Genomic DNA, 15,499 nt, shown 5'->3' with positions numbered 1-15,499 from the left:
TTGGGAACAGATGCAAATTAAATAAAGGAAGATGGCAGGAATATCATTTAGGAAAAATTCCAAAGCAGAAAGAAGTACATCAGAATTTGAACATCATACTATGTTAAAACTCAAGGTTAATGGAACAAGAATGAGGGTTCATAAGACAGTTCGTTTACAAAACGAAAACAGGTAACTAGAAACCTTTTAAGGGTCCTTTTGAATCCTGTGTTACAAACCTATGAAATTTTACAGCAACCCTTTTACTCACCCGCAGCACAGGCAGCTAAGAACTTTTCACTCTTGCATAGCTTTTTTGCTATAAGATGTGTACAATTTCTGTATTTCTAATAAAACAAAAACAAAACAACACACTTGTATCACTTGAAACAGTTTAACTTCCTTGGCTATTTATACTCAACTCTAAAGTACCGTACAGTCCTTTATTTCAAGACTCGAATTTTTTCTTTCTGCTCTAACCATCAGGTACTTTACTGAACAATACCTTAGTATCTAAAAAAACACAGTCCAGTTTGAACAGCCGTTCAACTAGGGCCTTTTTCTCTCCTTTTTTAAATCCAGTTAACTGGATTATCCGTTTCTGGCCATCACTTGCCATCTGTTAGAAGACAAACAAACGAAAAGAAAACATTAACAGACAAAATACGCATCAAGAAACGTTGCCTGCGTGACCTTACTAGCACTTCCTACTTGTTTCCCGAGGGAAACCCACCGCGAGTAATCAGCGCTACCGGACGGCGACACACCACCCTTGCAGCTATCACCGCCTGCCAGGCAGGACACCGGTAACGGCGCAGCCCAGAGACCCCTGAAACTGCGGCCTGCACCAGGCCGAGCCCCCCCGGGGCGGCACGGCGGAACCCACATGCCCAGGGACGGGAGGCTGCGCCGTCCAAGCCTCTGTCCCGCTGCCAAGCAGACCCCGGCAGGTGCGGAGGGACTCCCACCGTTCCCCGTGAAGGGGAAGTCGCCCTCCCCCAGAGCAGGCCCCACAGGAAACTGCCACGGAGGTGCGGCCGGCTCGCCACCGTTCCCGGGCGGGAGCCGCGGGGAGGGATCCGTCAGCCCCTCTGCGGCGGGGGGAGCCCGCTGCGCTCACGTACACAGGCCATGGGGGCTGTGGGAGGGAAAGCGGCGAACCGGGAGAGCGCCGTGCCCGCCGCGTTCTCCCCCTCGGGCCGGGCCGGGCGCTGCGCCCTGCGTTCGACACCCCGCGCGTTCCCGCCTTCCCCCCGCCCCGCCCCCGGATGTGGCGGCGCGGCCGTTCCGGGCCGTTGTCACTGACGCTCCGCGGTCGCCGGGGCTGTAGGCACGGAGCCGCGGGGGGAGCCCGGCCGGGTAAGTGGCGCCGGTGGGGCTGCCCTTCCCCTCGCCTTACCGTGCGGCCGGGCCTCGGCACCGAGCGGGACAGCGCTGAGTGCCGCTGCGAGCCGCCACGGAGCCCCGGGTTCCCCGCGACCGCCTCTACCTCTCCTCCGCGGGGCGGCCGCGGCAGCGCCGGGTGTTGCGCAGTTCCGCGGCTCCCCGGGCGGCGGCGACGGCGCCTACCGGCCGAGTGGCCGGTGAGTGCCCGCCCCCGCGACGGGAGGGCGGCGCCGGCGCCCCTCTGAGGCGGCCCTGCCGGAGCGGCGCTGCGGGCCTGGCTTCGCGCCTCTGCGCGGGCCGGGAAGGGGAGGGGCAGGTCTGCCCTCAGGCCGAGGGGAAGCCGGTCCCGGGGCTGGGGTGAGGCGGGCGGAAGGCTGGGGGCGTGTGGCGGAGAGCGAGCTGGGAAACACGACGGCGCCGCCTCGGAGTCTCTGAAAAATCACCATTTCTGTTGCTCAGCAGAGTTAAGAGTGGAAAGCGGTTTGGTAGGGGCGTGTGCTGGAAGACGGAAGAGACCTCGCTGAGCAGAGGACGCTGACAGAGGAACCAGGTGGAGTTCGATGTAGGTGCAGGTTGAAGTGTCTCCCCCCTGGAACAGGCTGTGAGAGTCAGGAAAGGGACCGGGGATTTCTGATCCTCGGTACCCTTTTCTCTGTATCTCAGAGAAACTTTCCAAGTGTCTTGTGCCACATGATGGCTGATCCTTAGGGAAAATGACGAGGTGCTGCTACAGCCAGATAATCGAGCCACATATTTTGGTGAAGAGATTCCTGCCCCGCTGAACAAGTTGGTACTGACTCTTCATTACGGAAGTCAGTGTTTGATTTTTTTTTTAAATTGCAAAGCAACATTAAAAGCTCAAAATAATACTCAGATTGTACCTCAAGCACTCAATTTAGAAGGTAGAAATGCCAAGATTATGATTGTGAAACTTTATTTTGATCCCTTGTGTATTTGAGTATGAGTTTTGGGTTGATTCCTGTGTCATGTAATACGCTGAATGGACAACGCACAAGAAATCTGTTAGTGCTTTAAGATGAATAAAATTAGCTTTGTAGAACGCTTTCTTTTTTATTCCTTTTTTATACATTTGGAGAGTAGAAGGCACACATCCCAATTCAAGCAAAAAAAAAGATGATTGAATTGCTGCTCTCCCCTTCCGTAAAATTCTTAGGTAATAGTGGACATCATTTTGTACTCAGTGAGGTAGCAGTTACATATTTCAGACCTGCAGACTGAGATACATATGGCAAAACTTTCACAAGTGCTGAGTATTTGTCACTGCAGCTTAGATCAATAGAAGCAATGCTTTGAACTCAACAGTGCTACAAAACATAGGTAATCCTGTGGAAAGAAAACCAAAACCACCTAGCTTCAGACATCTAAGATTTCTAGCATATTGGACACTTGGTTTTTCTGAGTTTCCCAAATATCAAAATGGAAAAATAGTTCTGCTGGGGCTCAGATGAGTCTTGCGCTGCTGTTCATAAAGTATTCTTAATGCTTACTGAAGTTTTTCCCATCTTCTGTTTCCTTAACATTGCAGCTATATTTCGGTACACAAGCATGAGGAATTAGCCCTCAACAACCTCTGTCATTAGTTTTTGATATAAGTGGCACTGTAAAATTTAAACATCTACTTGAATATTCAGTGTTAAACAGCTGTATTTATTGCTTGCATTTCTTGATTGACAGTGAAGATTAGTTGCATTTTCTATTTTGTACCTGTTGCACCTTTATACCTTCGCTATTGTCAGCACCATGAAGGTATTCATTTTAATTCTTGCAATAGGAGTGCAGAAAATCTGAAAACTGTGTTTGTTTTATAAAATGTAATCTACAGTTTAGACCACACAATCTATTGTCCCTAAATATTTTCTTTTCATGGTCAAACTTTATCTTATTTAAAAACTAGGAACACAGTTTATATGAATAAGTAATTCTGAGTGTATTTGCTGTGGTAAAGCTGAAATAAATGTTTGGATTAATATTTATTAAAGTTAACAATTTGATTCTTATTAACTGCTACTGACTACTAAGTAACTAATAGCAGGTTTACGCCACAAAGCTTTTAACAGGCTCTTAACATGCTGGAGAAGTCTTCAGCATACAGTACCGTAACTTTCAGCACACAAGACTGTAAACTAGCTACTAGTGAAGAAGTTGCATACTTATATGATGACCATTTGTAACCTTTGAGAATTAACTATTTTCTAGGGGTTTTGTTTGTTTTTCCTTGTCTCTGGCATATAAAAGATGTGGAATCAAAATAACAGACCTCAAACATTTAACTTTAAAATACATTGTCACTGAAGTATAGCTTTAAGAAATTGAGAACGTTTTTACCTTCATTTTAGTGACATCTGATAAGTTGGGATTTCACTTATGCTCTCCCTCTATCAATTTTTCATAATAAGCCTAAAATATTTTATTCTTTTCCATCCTTGTTGTGATCTCATTATAGTAGCTAGATATCTCTTAATTCAATATGGTTCTTTCTTATTTACAAGGGTTAATATTAGGTCTTATAGGTCTAGGAAGCAGTCTTTTTAATTGGCATATTTTTCAGTGCCTCGGGTTTCTTTGTTCTTTTGATGTGTTTGTCAAATATATGGTTCAGTTGCTCAGTATTATAAACTACTTTATAAACTACATTATAAACTATATTTAAGCTGTTTATCACTGCATTTTAGATGGGCATCCATTTTCCACTTTCTCTTCTATGGTATATGTCTTCTATAAAAATTCAGAAGTGATTTTCAGTGCCACACAAATGGCATTTCACTTATAAAATTTCTATTGACATTTTAATGACTACCAAGAATGGCTGTACAGCTCCCATGTCCTCAGTCCTTTAGGAAGCCAAGATCAGAGAAATAAGTATTCCTTTTACTCTTTCACAAAAAGAGTTTACTTACAGTGTTCAGGTGCCCACGTCTTTTGGACTTATGTAACTGCTTCTTTCTTAATTTTATTTCATAGAGACAAAAAAAGAGAGAAATTTCATTTTCATTCCACTGTTCTACCTTTCTACTTTATGCTTTTTGTTTCCTTTATGTTCTACGCATAATTGTATTACCACCTTGAAATTTCACTTTTTACATTTTCGCATAGATAGCTATTTTACTTCATATAATAGTGCAGTTATTAGGCCTCATTGGTGTTGCTGTGATCCATGTGGTCACTGTTGAACCTTGTCCTTAAATCTCAACCTGTTTCTGCAAGCCCCAACCACTTATCCTTCACTTTGTAACTTAGAGTTTGGGTTTGGGGTGGGTTTTTTTGCATTTTTAGTCCCTCACTAGCCTTTTGACTTTCTACTTTGAAAATTATATGTAATTTCTTGAAGTAGTTGTGATATTGATACAATCCGTGCATAAACATCTCTTCCATTGTGAAATATGATCTGACAGATTTTTTTTTTTATCTACTGGAAGACACTTTGCATTGTGTGCCTAAAATATTTGCCATTATGCAAATAAGTTTATCAGTTGACTGATTAACTATTTCAGAGTTTAAAAAATTGTTCATTAGAGATTTTTTCTTCTGTTGCCTCAACATAATGTATGTATACTTGTTTAAGCAGTATTATTTAACAAAACAGAAATCACAATGCCATAGGCAAATTTTCATCAAACATTTAGTAATCACAGCTTTGTAAAAAAACCCAGAAGCTATACTGAAAAGTCAGTCATAAAAGCTAAAATAGTATGAAGTGTCTGAACACTGCCTTCAAGTGGAGAAAAATCTAACTTTGTGCCCTGTTTTAAGTCCATTTTGTAAGTCTGTCTTCAGTATGAAGCACTGACTCTGGCTTTTTCAAAACAGTGAAGGAATTAAAATTTTCTTCTATAGTGATAAGGGATTGCAAGAATTAGAAATAATATAAACATGAATCCACAGAAGCTAGAATAACTTCTTAATAATAATCGTTCTTCTATAAAGTACCTGTAGTTTCTTTCATGAGCTGATGAATATAGGAATGGCAGAACAAGCATTGTGAAAATTGTTGCTTTTCTTCCACTCTTACTGTGTAAACTCTCAGTTATCCTAACTTTGTACTTCTGTTTAAAAACATCTTCTTCATGGTCTTTTCAGGAGGTATTATTTGTGTTTCTTCTGTGTAACTGTTTTTCTTACACAGAACATTTCTTTTTCTGATCGTTGTAAGCTCAGCCTGTCTCCTATCTCCTTGCATTCATCTGCCCTTCTGCCAACTCACATTCCATTAGTGTATGTCAGTGAATCAGTGTTGAGGGACACTCAGGGATGGTGTTCAGCATTTTGTTCAATAACTCTTCTGTAAATGATGCCAAGCTGTATATTTTATGTGTATTAGTTCACTCATTAATGAGTTAGTGAACTGCACTTCATTAGTGCCCTTTCAGTCACTCATGACTTCGAATAAGGTTTTGTTTGTTTCTTTGTTCTTTCTTTTAAAATATCAGTAGTGGAATGGTTTCATTTTGCATTTAATACTTACCTTTCCTACCACGTAAAGTTCAAGTTGTCTTTGCCTGACACGCGTTAGTCCCCGGCTGCTTGGACCTTCTTTCTTAACCATATTACTGTTCTCCTGCCCTGACCTAAATCCGATGTACCTGCCTGGAATACTTAATTGACCTAATTCCCCTACTGACCTTCTAATATTTTCTCATACGTAGGAGATCCATTCTGCTGTGATCAGCAAATTTTCCTTCATCAAAGTCCTCTCACTTTTTTTTTTTTTTGAGAATCTGCATAAGCTCATTCAGATTGTGTTTGTAGCTTTATATTTTATTTTTATTTTTTGGGTATGTTTTAAAATGCATTTTCTTTGTCTTTTGTGTACTATTCTTCTGAAAGTAACTGCAGTCAGAATGGTGAATGTGTATAACAGTAGCAGAAATTACACATTTTTCTTAGTAATTGTATGTTGTTAAATAGCAATGTATATACTCAGAATAATCCAGAATGGGTTCTTCTCTGCAATAACCCCCCTTTCTCCCCAGTTCTATTTCTTATTAGGCAACTGCCAATAGCATGATTGATGCTGATAAACATGAACCCTGACTCCCAGACATTAGAAAATGAAGTTAGATATGATGTAACCAGTGGGGTAACGTGTTGCATGTACACTTTTTACCTTCTCTGTTGTTTGCTATACTTGAGGTTGGTACAGAGGGCAGGCAAAAGGTGTAGATGGTTGTGAATGGAAGGAGAGAAGTAGAAAACTACTAAATTAGAAAATAGAAAACTACTAAAAAGAAGTTAGGAGAAAGTATGGCAATAAATTGTAATAGGGAGGATAATGAAGGTACAACAAAAGCAAGCCAGTATCAGAATACCCTACAGCACATTACAGTTCTATGTATTTTGTCAATATATAACTGCAAGATTATATAAAATTGTGACATACAATGTCACATGTCTGATGACATAGATTTGGTACTTAAGGCGAGGTTGACAGACTATCATAGCGGTTCCTTGTAACTGTTCCGTTGTCCCTTAAGTTAAGGTGAAACCCCTGTCATCAGCAGATCTTGCAGATGATGATTGTATTCTTACAGCTTTGTTTGTCATCCATCCCTAAGAATTCCAGGTCATGGTGGAAGGCGAGCTTACCCTGGGATATCAGTATCTGTTTAGTGTCTCATGAAAATTGCACTAGAAGCATTCAGTACTAAAATAAAGTGTTCATTGGTGTTTTGAATTTTTTTTTATTTTATCAGAAATCATTGTCTACTAGACTCAAAAAGCAGACAGCATTTACCAAAGAGTAAATCCAGAATTAACTGTCAGAGTAAGAGCAAAAAAAAAGATCATATTAATGTCGTAACCTACTGCCATAGGAAAGTGGGTTTCTCTTCAGGTAGGCTTTGAGGTATGTTTCAATGCAAAATAAGCTGAACGTCCATAATTTTTATTTTTCTCACCAAGCCTTGTGAAGAATTCATTTGGATGAACAAGAAATTTTGCTTACGGACTGATGGTTTCCCATCACACTTGTGGACTTGGGAATTAAGAGAAGTGGAGTTTTGTTATTGTGAGCATTACTGTGTGGTTCTTCCTGGGTTTGACATACCCAGATACAAGACATCTAAGTCGTTCTCCCATCCAGTGATACCACTCTATGCTATGAGGGAAATGTCTCAAGGAAAGGGACAGCAATGTTCTTTTGTGATCTGTAGTCCCAGGAGCTTTATAAGGATTGGTGATGCCCTCCGAAAAGCTTCCTGAAAATAACCTAAGGATTGCAGAAAAAGTGGCTGGATCTTTTGAAGAAGGGGTGCTTTGGCAGTCACTTGTGCACAGAAGAATAAAAGACTTCCTTTGAAGCAATGACATAGATAAGTTCTCTCCATCTTTTCTTCCACTTTCCCAATGAAGCAATGACATTTATTAGTGTAGAAGGTTTTTGCTGTCAGCGGCTTCTCCCATCTGGAGTGCCACTATTGACAGAAGGGCTGTATGGTTAGCAGTGTTATTGCTCATAAAGATCATCAGTAAGGGCTGAAGTAAGAGCAGGACTGAAATCCCTGGCTGGGAACAGAATATCTTTCCAGGAAATGTTGGGCAGCACAGAAGCTTGCTTTGGGAAGGCATGATGGGCTCTTCTATAGAAGCATAAATTCTCTAAGGATGCCAGCCCTGGTCCTTTCCTTTTCCTGCCTCCCCACTCCCAGCAGCATCCTCAAAGATTTATTAGGCAGACCAGAGTAGAATTTAGGTACACAAAGTCCTCCTTCCCTGTTTTTTAGAGGTAAACAGAAGCCCCCTTCACAGAATCTAAGAAATGACTTTACAAGAGGTGTTGCTAGTGGCAGCAGTCAGTACGATATGGATCTTTTCAGTAATAAGAATGTTGTAAGTGGAATGGTTTTGAATTCAGGTCGCTAAAGGATTCTGGGAACAGGAGGCCTTTGAGGTGTATCTCTTGGAGTGGAGATACCACCATACTTTTGTCCATCTGCAGCTAACTCTTCCCATGTTTTGATGGCAGAAGGCTTAAACAAATATGACTGTTCCACTCATGGGATTGTAAAGACAGTATGGCAGGAGAGAGAACAAAATGGAAAAAGCAGGATGAGGATTAATGGGGAGACTAATTAGGAGAATTGCAAGTGTAGCATATTGGACATACATGATGTAAATCTTCTGAGGTAAATGGTAGATGCTGATTGAAACGTGGTAAATTAATCTGTCAGGTTTTAGTTTAAACATTTAGAGTGGCCTGCAGAAGCTGATTTGCTGCAATCTGTGTAGGCATAAAATAGGCCTTGGTGAATTATTTTCAGAGGTGTTTCCATATTTAAGTTACTCATATGCCCATTTTTTTATAAGCAAAATGTCCACCTCTTAAATTTTCAGGGTAAGTGTTATACTGGAATGAGCTTGTCTGTGCAAGAGACAATATAGAATTAATCTGAGACACCGCATCTAGTTAAAAACATGTATGTGTATGTGTACATGTGTCTGTATACAAATATATAGGATGGTACTATGTGCTATACATGGGCTTTTCCTGAACAAGGCAAAATTCTTGCCTGATCCAGCTATTTTACAGAGTATTGACATATTGAAGTATGATTATACTGCCTATGCAAAATCTTCTATTTTTTTTAATGGATACATTTGGGTCACTTTATAAGGAATTAAATGGAAAAATATGTTACAGAAAGAGTCCTTGATTAAGAATCTTTGACTTTTTTCCCAGTTTCCCTGTATTCAGTGTAGTTTAGATTTTTCCTGAATACGTGATTAGTGGAATTTAACCATATGTGTTATATTTAGTCCTCAAAAGCATTCTTTTTCACTTTATTTTTTCATCAGTTTGGTGAGGCTCCTGCACTGTGATTTGGGTTTCGAAGACCACAGTGTTAGAAGGACTTCATTCATACTGGGCTGAGAAAAATTTTCATGTTCTCACAGGCAATGATATTCTAAGATGGAGTTTGATCTGCTTTTGACTAGTTATATATCTTTTATCTGTTGGAATGCTGCTGAAGGAATTCACCACTCTGATGGGTCATGCTTCAAATACCAGCTTAACTTTATTTATGGACCTTTTTATAGCCTTTAGTTCCTATGCCAATATTGGTCTCTACCTAAAAGTCTGAGTAATATAGTTAGCAATTCTTCCTTTTATAACTAAATATGTCAGCTAGCTGTCAGGTCTGTGATGTGCCTGATCTTCTCTCTTGCAGAATTCAATTTGGTACCAAATCCAAGTCATCTGAATAGCAATGCAAAATGCTGCCAGAATGTTGCTCTGTTGTACTTTGTTGTTTCCTTTTCTCTTAATTTTTAAATTTTATGTTTGATAAAGGTGAAACTCTATACATTGTTACTTAATTTTATTTCTCATTAGTTAATATAGGTGAAATAATCAGTGCGAATGTTTCTGCTTACAATTTCAGTTTTAGCAAATACGCTACTTATTTAACTTGTCCAAACATGTTGAAGGTATTGAATTTTAAGGCAAAAACATTCACAGTCTGGAAAGGGAACACTGACAAGTTCAGTCAAAAGGGGAAAGAAGAATAATTTATAAAAGGAACTGTAGATAATGATGCCATCCAGTTGTTTTAAAGTGCATCTATCTCACCTCTAATGAATTAGATTTGTCAACAGCATATGTTTTATGCACTACTTCTAATGAAGTGGCATACCAGCACTACAGTGCACTTTGAGGTTTATTCCATCAAAGCTTTTTGCTGTCGTAAAGTAGACCTTTTTAAATAATAGATACTAAAAACTACATTTAAATAACATTAAGGTTGTGACACAAACACCAAATGACAAACTTCAGGCAATTCAAAGTTAGGGCTGACAACTTGTCATTAACTTGCATTGTTGCTTTTTAAAGAAGAAGCACAATTGCATGATTTAAGGATTGAATGTCAGACTAACTTTAAATTTCTTGGCTTTTGTGAGCTGGAGTTACAACCTTACTGTCATTTTTTATATAGTTTTTTGCATAGCCTCTGTTTTCAGAAAACTAGTAGAAGCAGTGGAAAAAGTAAAGGCTTTGTTGTCCTTGTTCTGAATTTAAAATACAGATGTGAAAGTACTGGGCAAAGAACAGGGACTATCCCATTATCAAACTTACATGCGGTTCTTTTAAACTTCCTTGCTCTTGTCTTTGCTGATTCTTCTACAGAACTTCTGAGTTATAGGAACTTTAATCCTGGGGTACTTTTGCTAAAATCCTGGAAAGTGCTAAGAGTTCCTAATTATTTTCCACATAAAGAACCACTTTCTTTTTAATAAACAGTACTGAATAAAACAAGAGTTTAATACATGTAGAAAGCCTTGTAAATATGTTTTTAATTACTTAAAATATTGTGAAACAAAAACAAGTGAACAGGATACCTCCTGTTATCTCTTATGTATGCTTTCCCATTTTGTTGCTGTTAAGCATGGAACTTTATATTCAGGTATGTTAGCACGCATGTGTAAAAATGCTTTCAATTCCTCTGTAGACAAAATTTCTCAAGGTCTGTAAGTCTAATGCATGCAATCTATAATTTTCATCATAGTTTTGTCAATTTAATCTACCATAAACTGGCGCTGCTGCCAAGTGGGGAGGCCTGCAACAGCCACTCACTGCAGTCACCTGCCCTGTGCCACCGTCAGTGTTCATACAGCTGCCTGGGAAATGGGCATAAATGGGCTTGTACAGGGTGAGTGGCTGGTACAGAAGGATGGTAGGATGTTTTTGCCAAGCTAGTTTTTAGCTACCTGATTTGATTAATTATCCACAATGACTACTGGATGCAGCAGTCAGTCTTCAGTTCTTTTAATACAATCATAGAATTCCAGACTGGTTTGGGTGGGCAGGGACCTCCCAGCCCACCCAGTGCCACCCCTGCCATGGGCAGGGACACCCTCCACTAGCCCAGCTTGCCCAAAGCCCCATCCAACCTGGCCTTGAACACTGCCAGGGAGCCAGGGGCAGCCACAGCTTCTCTGGGCAACCTGTGCCAGGGCCTCACCACCCTCACAGGGAAGGGTTTCTTCCTAATATCTCATCTATATCTACCCTGTTTTAGTTTAAAACCATTGCCCCTTGCCCTGTCACTACAGGCCCTAATGAAAAGTCTCTTCCCATCTTGCTTGTAAGCCTCCTTTATGTATGGAGTATTAATCTCAAACTTCCATGGCTTCTGTTTTCTAAGTTGCTTGTTCTACAAGTGGGTGACCACAAAGTAGATTATTCTCAGTGAAGCTACTGCGCTATGTGGACCTTGGCTAAGCATTTCTTAGAGCTGCCATATGCTGTTTTGACAGATTCTGTGGCCTTCTAATTTCCCATCCTGTACATATCTTCTCTCCATTGATTTTATACCTTTGGAACAATGAAATCAAGTGCTGTGTAGCACTATGGTTTGTATAACAAGTATCAACAGAAATGGAGGCTCCTAAAGCTAAAACTTTTATTTTTAACATTTTGAACTTGGACTATTATTTACCGGTTGGAATTAAGAAGCATACTGTCTTATTGTATTTATATAATACCAATTACGATTTTTATCTGTGAAAGTGTTAGTTCTTCAAATACTACCTACTAGTAATTTTACTGCCTTCTTTTTACATAGGATCACTGATGAACTATTAACTGAATATTGTGCATAGTCCCTAAAACTGAAAACAAGAAGATTTAAGTTACAGAGAGAACATATTGACTGACGGTATGTATTTATGTAAATTGTATATCAATATGTTCTGAAATGGACTTGCTATAAACTATAAATGCTTAAAAAATTCTGTGTTGTTAGATGAGACCTGTGATGTTTATAGCAAAGTGCTTATTGCTACTAATCAAAAATATATATGAATTTTTATTGATTGGAGAAAATGTAGGAGATGCTACATTTAAATTTAAGAGGTTTTAAATAGTTCTAAGCAAGCTTTATTCGGATTAGCCATTTTATAAATTCTTATCTTTTTACAATAGCTATAAAAAATGACTAGCTGTTTTAACTATTAAGAAATGCATAGGTATTAACTTTGGATTAGTGTAATTTTGTAAGAAGTCTGAATAAGGTATCTCTTTGTAGTAAGGACTTACATGGTTATTGTAGAAGCTAATTTAGAGCACTGTTTTTGAAATGCGTATTGTAATTTGCAGCATTTACTTACGTGCAGTCCCTAATATCTATTACATTAGGAGCAGAATACAGTCTGTTCTGTAATGTACAGAAACTCTAATAACCTCTCTTGAGCCTGTGAAGAAAGAGACAGAAAATGCGGCCTATCTCTCAGGCTGATTGTACTGAGAAAAGAGATTCAGACAATCTATTTCTCTCCACTCTTTTTAGTGCATTGCCATTAGCGCACAATCATACAGAAGTCTAACTTGAATAAAAATTCGAAATCATTCCAAGAAAAAGTGATTTAGGGAGCTATATTATCCAGTAGTGCAGATAAAAAAGCGAATTATTTGAAATAGGAGTAGTAGGCTCTACAATGTTTTTAATTCTTGACATGTCATTTGACCAGGACCATGTGAGTTATATCAGGTAATGCAGATAGAGCAGGTGGTGAGGAATACAGCCCACTTGGTTCTTATCCCTGGTGCACACTATGATAGAAGAAAACAATGGAAGAATCATTCCAATCTGCCTTGATATTAAAAATCACACTATTGGTTCAATGCTACTCCATGATACACACTTGCAAAGCAATAAGCTTTTGATTCTCTTATTTGGAACAAACTTAAAGTTTCTGAATAATGTCCAGCTCCAAAGATTAACATCAGGCAGGATATTGTGATGTCACTTATTACCAGCTTATCTAGGAAAAATATGTTGTTTCAATAAATGCTCCCTCTCTTTTGTATCCCTGAACTCTTTCTTCATTACTCAGAATACATACTATTAATCACTTTTCTCATTGGATGTTTTGTTTGCACTTGTGACATCTTCCACGCTGTTTACTGGTGGTGTATCAGTGAAGGGAATCTTGGGTTGGGACCACCTGCTGTTGGCTGGGTCACAACAAGCGTAATTTGTCTTACAGATTAATAGAATAGAGTGGAAACTCCAAGGTTCACCATAGAACTCTTATATAAAAATAGATTTGGTCACGACTCATGCTTCTGAAGGCTATTCTGGTAGAGTTGTTACCATATTCAGTTTGGGGCAGTTAAATTAAAAAATATATAGATTGAACCTTAAAAATTTGATTGTAATGTAAGTTTCCAGCTTGAATCTTACACGGTTTATTTAACTTTACAAAAGTTGTAAAATGTTACAAAATTAATATAAGGAAAAAGAAATTTGCTAAAATGTTAACGTGACCCTAGAAAAAAGTTTTTGCTCCTTTTTCCTTAGTCTGTGATGTTCTCCTCTCTTTCTGTCTAGAAACTTTAAATATAGTCTTCCTTATAAAAAAAAAAAAATCTTTAATTTTCAGTCCAGTTTTGTTCTGAAGCAAAAGATTTATTTCCTGGGATCGGCAAGTAGTGCACATTGTTTACACTGTAGTTCCACTTCCTGGCTGGTTGCACAACTCATTTGAGTCTTGTAATTATGTAAGAAATAACACAGTGCGTGGTGTTTACTTGTAAGATATTTATGAACACTTGCCTTCTTAATCATGAAACCAAAGGCTAAGTGCTTTCTGCACTAGAGAATTTAATGTAATATCTTTTTACAGTAGTTGTTTAAGATGATAGGGAGGAGGAACCCCTTTCTGCATCACAAATCAGCTGATTGTCTTTCCTTTTTACGCAGTCATTTATGGCCTAGTCTGGTTCCAAAGAAAGATTTCTTTTCCCCTGTGTGAATGCGTGTTGTTATGATTCCCTCTCCCACTTTTTAACACTATTCCCTCTGTGATATTTTGAAGTAGTATTCTTGACACAGCATCGTCCCAGAAGAGATGGTAGAATGTATTAGAGTTCTCCATGAGTATTCTTGAGTCATACTCATGTGGCATTTCTATGGCATATACAGACTAACAGTATAGAGGTAAATGAACTGCACCATGAAGTACGAGATGTTTCTTTCATGAGCTGACAGCTGCAGGACTCTTAGCTGTCCAATGATGAGGAGCTTCAGGCTGGAGTGGGACAGTATAGTTTAAGAGATCTTTAAGAAGACGGAAATTCCTTTCACTGTAACTACTCCTTTCCTTTCCTTTCTTTCTTCTTCAGTAGCAATGGAAAGGTATTGCAGATAAATATTCTTCAAAAGTGCCGCTTAGTTATGCATTATTTTTGCTTTTCTAGCATCATAGTTGTGATGACTTGACCTTCCTACCAAGGAATAAAGATGTAACATTGATGACGTAAGTTATGAAGTGAGACAAAACTGTATTGAAATACAGAGAGGATGCTCTGGGAAAATAAAGGCTACCTCTGAGCAACTAGTTGAAAGAATCATTTATATATGGCTTATGAAGTAGTAAGAAGTTCCTGTCTTAAAAAAAAGAAACTCTAAAAAAAATCTAACTTCCCTAATAGTTGCAGAACTATAAACCAGTTAGACACAAGGTTTAGTTTTGTACAATTATTTTGATTACCGTTAAGTAGATGTGGTGTAGACATACTTTCATATCGGTCAGTATATTTGTACTTTAATATACTGTTATACAGATGTCTCTCCTGTCTCCTACTTCCATTGTGTTTAGTAGTGCTTAAACCCCAAGTGATATATAATTATGCTTTTTTAATGCATACAGTTGGTTGGTATCAGTTATGAGTTCTGCTCTGGAGTCAAACTGGTAGTTAACTGTAAGTCAACATAGTCAAGACTAAGGACTTCACTTAGAGAGGCTTTGTCATGGTTTAACCAGGCTGGCAGCTGAAACAACCACACAGCCATTCGCTCATGCCCCCCCTCCCAGTGGGAAGGGGGAGAGAACTGAAAATGGGAGAAAAAGTAAAACTCATGGGTTCAGATAGAGACAGTTTAATAGGACAGAAAAGGAAGATGATGATGATGATGATAATGATAATAATAACAACAACAACAATAATAATAATAATAGAGTGTACCACAGAACTGGTGCACAGCACTATTTGTCACCACCTGAATCTGATGCTCAGCTAGTTCCCGAGCTGCCCCACCTCCCAGCCATCCCCCCAGCTCGATATGGAGCATGACGCCATAAGGTATGGAATATCTCTTTGGTCAGTCTGGGTCAG

General features: G+C 39.2%; 2 protein-coding genes across 6 annotated transcripts in view; one reads left to right on the top strand and one right to left on the bottom strand.

Moving 5' to 3' along the window:
- Window positions 1–1,599, bottom strand: part of SLF1 (SMC5-SMC6 complex localization factor 1) — a 38,497-nt gene extending 36,898 nt beyond the window's left edge. For 2 of the 5 annotated variants that reach the window (XM_054809638.1, XM_054809642.1), the window contains exons 1-3: window positions 1,104–1,212; window positions 485–598; window positions 251–326 (exon numbers count right to left, since the gene is read on the bottom strand). In XM_054809638.1, coding sequence (XP_054665613.1) covers window positions 251–326; window positions 485–598; window positions 1,104–1,112 — 199 coding nt within the window. In that variant the 5' untranslated portion in view covers window positions 1,113–1,212. Of the gene's footprint in view, window positions 1–250; window positions 327–484; window positions 599–712; window positions 1,027–1,103; window positions 1,213–1,378 lie in introns of those variants that run through there. The other 3 variants (XM_054809639.1, XM_054809641.1, XM_054809640.1) reach the window with 3 other exon arrangements.
- KIAA0825 (KIAA0825 ortholog) overlaps window positions 1,218–15,499 on the top strand; it is a 252,939-nt gene continuing 238,657 nt past the window's right edge. The window contains exons 1-4 of the mRNA XM_054809637.1: window positions 1,218–1,338; window positions 1,828–1,927; window positions 2,029–2,177; window positions 11,946–12,038. The gene's annotated coding sequence lies outside the window, so the exon portion shown is untranslated. The remainder of the gene's footprint in view (window positions 1,339–1,827; window positions 1,928–2,028; window positions 2,178–11,945; window positions 12,039–15,499) is intronic.

This window comes from Grus americana, chromosome Z, assembly GCF_028858705.1.
Source record: "Grus americana isolate bGruAme1 chromosome Z, bGruAme1.mat, whole genome shotgun sequence".
NCBI lineage: Eukaryota > Metazoa > Chordata > Aves > Gruiformes > Gruidae > Grus > Grus americana.
Note: the sequence above shows the minus strand (reverse complement) of the source record. Positions and strands in the feature narration are given on the sequence as shown.